General features: G+C 35.6%; 2 protein-coding genes across 2 annotated transcripts; one reads left to right on the forward strand and one right to left on the reverse strand.

The window, feature by feature from the left end:
* Nucleotides 1-857: 857 nt before the first annotated feature.
* On the forward strand, nucleotides 858-1842 carry VTP21DRAFT_10229 (uncharacterized protein; the record flags this gene model as incomplete). Its single annotated transcript, XM_069389542.1, has 2 exons — nucleotides 858-981; nucleotides 1073-1842. 2 exons carry the CDS (start codon nucleotides 858-860, stop codon nucleotides 1840-1842), a joined length of 894 nt encoding a protein of 297 aa, XP_069253955.1.
* A 2424-nt stretch (nucleotides 1843-4266) lies between these two features.
* Nucleotides 4267-6001, reverse strand: VTP21DRAFT_10230 (uncharacterized protein; the record flags this gene model as incomplete). The annotated part of the gene is made up of 6 exons (XM_069389544.1): nucleotides 4267-4312; nucleotides 4377-4684; nucleotides 4762-5261; nucleotides 5334-5558; nucleotides 5619-5647; nucleotides 5706-6001. 6 exons carry the CDS (start codon nucleotides 5999-6001, stop codon nucleotides 4267-4269), a joined length of 1404 nt encoding a protein of 467 aa, XP_069253956.1.
* Between the last annotated feature and the right edge of the window lie 2870 nt (nucleotides 6002-8871).

The raw sequence follows: 8871 nt of genomic DNA on the forward strand, positions 1-8871 counted from the left end.
AAGTAAGAAGTGGAGGGGAGTTGAAAGCAAAGTCTGTTTCGTTTCGTGAATATGCTATATTGTTCGAAAGGAAGGCAGTCGAAAAACCAGTGTTGCATAATTTTTGGAACTGAGAAAATCAGCCAATATACCACTTCTCGCCATGGATAATGCCAAAGAGTAAATTATTAGTTCATATAGAGAGTTGAATTAGAAATTTGACTGCTTTTATAAATTAGTGATAGTAAGAGCAAGATTTGTACGTTGACATATAAGATCTCTCCTACTACATCAAGTCTCCTAGAAAGAGTTAACAAAGCCTATTGATCAAAAAATCAAGATCTATTTCTCGTATCTCTACTGTTAAGTTTCTATGATGCAACTGGGGAACTGATGCTATCACTATACCTTGAGATTAATGGGCGGGAGTTTTGAAACGACCAGATAGATATTTCAAGAACTGTTGGATGCTTCGAAGTCATCTGTCCAGTTAATTTGACTACAGTTAACGCACAAACACTTGATATGTCTATCTAGGAAGTGAAAAAGATGCTTATGGAAATCCAATACAACGTAATATCCTATGGTGCTATCAACTTTCCACCTTCTTTAACTGAAGCGACTAAGACGATTGAAGGACGCAAAGCTCTGCCAATATATTTTTATTTTTGCAATGAGCCCAGCGATTTTGAAGTGGGTGACGCACTCATTGCTATGGTTGAGAATATTTCAAATAGTACAAAATATAAAAATGTTCTGCGCTGGGAATTGAGAGGTCTATAGATGACAGAAAATGCCTATAGTTGAACTTCGCATTTAATTCATCCTTATTCCACTCTGACATCCTAGCCACATGGGGGGAAAAATGGGTCGAGACAATGGAGAGATCCGTTGACTACTGCTGCGACCCAAGCACTCCTGGTGGTATCGATGTGACTGATTTCGTCCTCCTGAATGATCCAGCTCTTGTCTTCGAGTTCGAAGAGGTTAACGACTCTTGGAGTCAAACCCCGCGATATAGAGGACAGCTATCCTGCTACCCCTTTGCAGACTAGCTTCATTTCGGCTCTGGCTTGAGACCCTCAGTCATAAGTGGTGCAAGCGGTGCACGATATCGAGGGCGATTTCGATGAGCATCATCTCAAGTCTGCCTGGTACGGGGTTGCAGCTGCCAACACCATTCTACGCACGGCATTTGTAGCCACTCAAGCGGGTGTATTCCAAGTGGTGCTGAAATCCTCTGCAAACATCTTCGAGGAGACAATGGAGTGTAGCGAGAGCGAGGTCGATAAGCTGCACGAATATTATTTAACCGCTGAACATAGCCGGGGATTCGGGTTAGATTGTACGGCTTTTTCCAGAGCCACAATACTACGAATTAGGGGGACAAACCGACACAGACTCTTTTGGACCCTGCATCACTCTATCATTGTTGGCTGGTCGCTCCCCATATTATTCGACGATAGATTGAAGGCATACTCTGAAGGGGTTGAAGAGGTTGAAATCCGGCCACCATTCAAGGCACATGTTGAATCCATCCTCTCGACGGACCTCGAGGAGGCCAAAGAGTACTGGAAGTCGGTGTTTGCGGGAGCAATTGTACCTGGGAAACTGAGTGTTTCAGGTGGAAATGGCAATCTTAATAAGGAAGGCACAATCACTCAGAAGTACGATTTGGAAGTACCAGTTGAGCAGCTACAAGCCTATTGTAAGAGTCGCGTAGTAAGATTATCGAATTTTTTACGATCTATATGGGCTATTGTCCTGCGATATTATACTAGTTGTAATGACGTGATCTTTGGATGTGTAATTATGGGGCGTGATATTTATACATCTCGTATTATTTCAATAGTGAAAATTTAATCTTTTAAATGGTCTATATTCTTTCCATTAATCTGAAAAGCAAAATAAATAGCCATTTGTTAATGGGACATACAACACTTAATGGGTGAGAAAGTAGCTAATTATTGGAATGAAGGAATAGTCAAAAAAGAGTATTAAGTTAAATTACCTGGCACATAAAACATTTTAGCGTTTATGAATGATATTACGATTAATTTTATAATTGTACGATTTTTAAACATCCTATAGCAAAAGTGGCGTTAGAAGTATCACATTTTCTTCCATTAACAGTATATTGTCCAGAAAAAAACAAGAGAAGTTAAAAAATTTTAAAAGAAATTTATGTAGTTAAGCTAAATTGATGACAAATGAGAACAATTACCAAATTTGGAGAAAATCATTTACCACGCCACATAATTATTATTAATAACACGATCTGAGATTTAAAAATTCGATTAATATACTTAATCAATCTGCATATGCACTTTGCCTCTAACCGATTTTATTGGCTTTGAGCAAGAAAGAAGGCTTTCGTTTTTTAAAATAAAACAATATGATAATGAGAACATTGTTATTCACAAGCCAACCATCTTAGTATTACCCGAGCCTATATTTTCTAAGCCCATTTTATATTTAAGCCAAGAGAAAAAAAATATAAAGAAGTGATTTCTGGACATTATCGAAATAGAGAGTTAAATCTATTACTCTTAAAGGTTTCTAGTTCGCTTAGCTTAACCTTTATATACATCAGCCCTATGAGAATATTAGTTGTTGAAATGAATAAACAAGTTATTTTATTACTATTTTTCCATATAATCAATTTCGTAAGCGCTGGGCCTTGCTCATCCTTGTACTGTTGCAACAGGATAAATCATGGAACTAATTATATCGGCGATACCAAGAGTTGCTGCATTGGCATTGGAAACGTTTATAATGATGAATGCTGGGATGTCCAAAATGAGAATAATTTCTTTGATTGCTGTCTTTCTCAGGGTTGGTTCACTAAAGGCTGTTACCACAGTTATTCCACTTGTCCAAGAAAATGAGCATTAATTCTAATAAACATACTGTAATTTTACAAAGAGCCTTGAAAATGGTGCGTCAGTCTCATTGTGTCATTAAGAGCAAAACTCTGATACACTCGGTTAGCTATAAAATTATTATTCTCTATTAATTACAAATTAAGCATCGAATAGCATATAGGATCCTAAGATTATAAGCTTGCCAATTTTGAGGAAAAAAGATTGTAACTTTGTCCATGTATATTTTTCTGACAATATTTTATTTTGTGATTGTATTTTGAGCAAAATATAGATTTCGAATGAATGATTAAGATAACTCAGCTATCTTAGAGAATAATAATGTATAATTTATACTTACCCTAGAAAAACCCGCCCGGTGAAAACGGATAGATAAGGTATAGAAGCATGTAGCCTAAATTTTCTACAGATCTTTCACGATTTTTACGATGGGAAAGAAGTTTAAAATTTGTAGTGATATTGTAGAAAATTTATGGGAATCGCGAACGTTCTACATCCTTTCTACATGCTTCTATACCTAATCTAGCCGTTTTCACCGGGCGGGTTTTTTGTAGGTTTAAGCTCAACTACATTTCTTATGCTACTTGTTTAGTAATACAATTAGATTTGTTTCCAAAATATCATTTACAGTGTGTGATGAAATGAAAACTTTGTTGCCAATAACGACACAAAAGTTTTTGACAAAATCAACTTCATACCTGCACTGATATAGCTTCATGAAAAATTTTCTTGATATAAATATAGATTTTATATTTAAAATTGAATACTTTTCCAATATCTATTGCTCCTTCTATCAATAAAAAAAGGCCCTGATATCTTCGAGTTTAAAGCATTTATTTTATGAAAATCATTATAAGCTATAAGTCTAGTTGGAGCTCTTAAAAAATTTTCTATCATGAAAGTACATGAGAGAGTAAAATCAAATTAATTCAGAACATAGATTTGTTAAAAAATGAAAACTGAATCGCTCTGAAAAAAATCTAACTCATTTTTACAGAATGGTGGTAAATTTTCCAAAAAAAAGGTTTTAATATCTAAATGCTGTATCTATCTCGTGGTTTATCATTTACACTTCTTCCGTTGTCTCCGAAGATTGTCGCGATAGTGGGCGATACCTTAGGAATAAGGATAACAGTGCTGCAGCACCCCAAACGATCAGCACTCCTCTAAAGACCCATCGCAATGCGCTAATGTATTCATGAAGTACTAGCGATTGAATTTCCGGCCGAAGCGTTGTAATATAGGACAGATTATTCTTTATAGATTCGACTGATATATCTGAGAAATGTGCCAGAGAGGATGATATTTGGTTGTTTATAATAGCTCCGCCAATAGCAGTACCAAAAGATAAACCACTTAAAATAATTAGAAAGCGTTTTGTAAAAAAGCTGCTATATCAAGGGACTTACAACGTTCGGAAAAACATGGCTGAAGCTGTGGCGATAGGGACGCTATTAAATATAAAATTGAATCATTAGCGAGCTGCATTAGCTAATCCAAAATTTTCAAACATACTCCTTAGCTTCGACCGATATCTGGGTGGCTAGTATTAAGTTTTGCATTTCCAACCCAGAACCGAACCCCAAAATTACTGTATAACCTATATGTAGAGCGTTGCTCGTGTGTTCATCAAAAGTGGTGATTAGTCCGGCACCTATCACCATAGCTACGAATCCAACCCAGATAAACGGCCTTAGTTTCTTTGTATAGCTGACGGCAAAACCACCAATAATGTTAGCTGCAATTGAAGTTAAGAGCATGGGAAGCGTTTTCAGTCCGGAACCTGTGGCTGATTCACCTAACAGTTGGAAGTAGAGAGGGTACTGTTGGAGTTAAGGAAATAGGATAGGTTTGTTATGATGTAATTGAGGGCAACAAACAATATATAGTAGATACTTACATAGAAAAATCCCAGGAAGAATCCAACTCCATACAAAAATTGTATTACGGACAAAACGAAATAATCTCTATTCTTAAAGAGTCGTAATGGAAGTACTGGTTCAATTGCAAACTTTCCTTCGACATAGGCAAATATTCCGATTAATAGAGCACCCACGCAGAAAAGTAAGATAATAACTGGTGAATTCCAGGAAAATTCATTTCCACCAAAACTGATTGCCAACATAAAGCACACTGTAAAGGCAATAACTGTAATGGAGCCGAGGAAGTCGATGTGCCTGATTTTGACAAGAAATGATCCTTTAGGACTAGGAAGGCTGAGTACGAAAAACACTACCACCAATGCAATTATCCCGATAGGTATATTAATGTAGAAGCACCAACGCCAGCTGAGTTTGTCAGTGAATATTCCACCGAGCAATGGACCAAATATTGAGGAAAAACTATATGCAGCTCCAATTATTCCTTGATATTTACCCTGCTCTTCTGTAGTAGTGATATCTGTAGCAAAATAATAAGATAAGAATATATAATATTGGAGTTTTCAGTAGTATGTAGAAATGTATATCTTACCGGCCAAAATAATGAGAGAGAGACCAAATAGTCCACTACCTCCGATCCCTTGAATAGCACGGAAGAATATGAGCATTACCATACTATTAGCTGCACCACAAAGGGCGCTTGCTATTATAAACAGTATAAGGCAAGTCATGAAAATTGGTTTTCGGCCAAATATATCAGATAAGGATCCGTAAAGTGGTTGAAAGGCAGTTAGCGATATTTGAAAGGCAGTTCCCACTGTAAAATATGTTAATTAAGAAAACCACAAGTTAAATTGTTACAATGATGCCGTTTTACCCCAAGAATACAATGCAAGTGCATCAAATCTAATTGTCAAAGATCAGTTTCAAAATATCCCCAGTATTACATGAAAAACATTCATACTCTGATGCAAGTTGTGGAAGTGCAGTAGTAACTATCGACATATCAAGTGCTGCAACGAACACACTCAGACACATGCTGATACAGATTGGAATGATAATTTTGGGTGGAAGTTTAGTGGGCTCCTGGTCCTGCTTCCATGTATCTACCATATTGACACTAGTAGGGCACTTATTCAAGTCTACTTTGCCGATTATATTTTGCCCAATATTGGGAATAATATCCTGTCCGTTCTTAGGTTCACCATTACGAAGCTCATGAAGGTTATCGGTAATCGAGTCTTTTTTTGTTGACGCCATTCGAATTATTGGTTTAAATATTAGAAAAAACTTTAAATATAATTAAATGAGTTTTACATTTTACAATGATATTAATTTATAAATTTTCTCATTTTTTTTTTATCTACACAGAGTTCTAAGTGTGATCATGAATCATTGTGAAGGCCATATATAAATTTGGTGAATTTTTGCTAAAAAAACTTCACTTTATCCAAATATATTGTCGATGAATCCAAATCTATCATTAACAATTTTTTCTTACCATGTTAAGCAATTGCCATTATTGGCAATTACTAAGTTAGGCCATAGCTATCAACTCTTTAGATAAATAGATTCAAGGATTTGCTTCATTTATCACAGTAAACCTTATAATCGGTTTCAGCGGAAATTGATTAAAAAATATTGCTCTTTAAGCACAAATTAGCTAAAGAATGAAATTGAGGATGTCCTATTTTCGATCACTAAACAGTTGTAACTGGGCATTTTGGCAGATTTGATATAACAAATTGGAATCAACGAAAATTAACAAAGGAATCAGCTAGTCAATGATGTTGTTCATATGAGCTGATTTAGTCTAAATGAAAATGATAATATTTTAGCAGGAATAATAATTATAATATATATAATACAAGATAAAAAAAATCACTAACATTGATTCTGTTTGGGAGCACTAAGGTGACAGCATCATGGTTAGAGTGACTCGTTCTGCTACATCATCCCGCCCTCACTCCCTCTTTCAAAAACGATGCAATAATAGATTGTTATTTTTACTGCATAAAAGTGCCAAATAGAGTATGAAATAAATTATTGGTCCCAATAGTCGCTGCAAACTAATAAAGTGGTGAAATATTTCCACGAGAGATCTTTAACTTTCATCTGTTCGTCGATTTGCGGATGGAGGGAAGAACTTAATAAAAGTGGACTTCCTAACAACAAAAGTGATTCTTTCCAAAATGACGAAGTGATATTAGCATCTCGATCGGATATAATGTATCTTGGCAATCCCTGAAGTAGGAAGAGCATCCTTTTTAAAAATAGGTAGGCAGGTTGCACAGCTGTGGTAGTGTCGTCGATAGTGAAAAAATGTGCTCGATTTATTATTTATTACACCGCGTTGTGATCATTGAATACTCGAGAAAATTTGGTAAAATAATTCACGGATATATCATGTCATTACTGCTATGATATTTCTGATAATGAAAGAGCTCCAGGTATTTTCGTGTATTTATTCTGCTGACAAGATAACCATCTTAATAGAAAGCGATGCGTATCCGCCGGCATCTTGCGTTAAGAATGGTGTTACCGAAAGTAATTCCGACATCTTGCATTTTCCTAGTAGTGCTTGCGTAAGAGTACCTTGGACATCTTGTACTATTGAAAGCCTAAAATCGCCAAGGCAAGGTCTGTATAAACGAGATTCATCTCCCTTTGAGTCTTGTGAGAATCAAAGATCACCCTGCATAAAAAATACTTTGATTTTGGCCTTGTCAAACTCGTCCCTATCTTTTGCGTTGTAACATGATTCGAATAGTAGTCAGGCGATCTTAATGAAATATAGAGATCAGCCATTTATTAATAGCATGATCATAATGGTAATGTCATGATGTTAATTTTACCATCATGACGCTATTAAGGTCTAAGCCATAAATGACCTAGGATCATAATTCAAATTTTATTAACTGTTATTTTGTATAACATTATTTTATCATTCGATTGTTTGATCTTTAAATAGTCTCTGCTATTTGTTTTCTGGTCCTTACTTCTTTTTCTTTGTGCTTTTATTATATTTTATTATATTATTATAGAGGAGTCCAAAAGTAGAAATACTTTTGTAACAGGTAAAATAAAAAGTGTATCCTCACCTTATTAAAATATAGAGATCGGCGAGGAACAAAAGGAAACAATAAGTGGCTTTTAAATAAGAAAAGAATATGAAATCTCCGATGAATCTTCACATAAATATTACACCAGAAAATAACAAAGTAATAGCTAAGCCATAATAAGTTAATAATAATAATATTATATCATAGCATGAAAAAAGATGAAAGCGAGCCGTCCGGTTACATGCGCTGGATTTAAACATGCAAAGTATTTCGCTGAACTTCTTGTCATGGCAAAAACAGGCGAATATCCTGTCAAGTAGGTATCGAGAAATGGTGGCTATGAAGCTGCCTTTCCTTAGGGCAAAGATTTCTAGAAAAGTAAATCCACATTGGATTAGTTCGGGGGTGAGTTTTCCTCATCGTATCACGGTAATATTGCAAATGGATTCACTGACTCAAGAGTCTAGCTCTCGATCTTCGGTAATCCATAATCTAAAGAATGGTGTAGTAATATATAATGAATTGAAGCTGAGCACCCTGAAGGTAAATGCGGAAAAAGATTATGGAGTATAATCCTGCTCTGTGGGCTCGAGTTGGCAAGATATGTAGCCTCTTTTTACTATTTTGCCATTTTCAACATCTTTCTATTCCTGTGCGAGAACTGAGTCGATGTAGACCATGCTAGCACCTGTGTACATGCAAAATTTCGGGAATAGTCTATAGTCAGGATGTGCGAGAATTGGCGCTGTGCGAAGTTTCTCCTTAAATAGCTTGAAAACTGCATTAATCCCATCTCACTAAAATCTGTGTCCTTTTTTGATTAATTATTGTTAGCGGCTTAGTAATGGTGGATAGGATGTTAGTAAGATAGCTTGAGATAGGAAAATAAGGTAGAAACAACTTTATTCCAAAATGTAGAATGTTCAAAATGCATACTCAAAATAATGATGATGTCATCATGAAGGCGCAAAGTATAAGAAATATCTAAAATTATCAAGGGTTAGTTTTAAGTTTCAGGTTTTCTTATTCTCTATGTAGGTTAGCTGCGTCAACTTCTATTTGATATAT

The sequence above is a fragment of the Calcarisporiella thermophila genome (genome assembly GCF_041956535.1).
Source record: "Calcarisporiella thermophila strain CBS 279.70 unplaced genomic scaffold VTP21scaffold_6, whole genome shotgun sequence".
In the NCBI taxonomy this organism is placed as follows: domain Eukaryota; kingdom Fungi; phylum Calcarisporiellomycota; class Calcarisporiellomycetes; order Calcarisporiellales; family Calcarisporiellaceae; genus Calcarisporiella; species Calcarisporiella thermophila.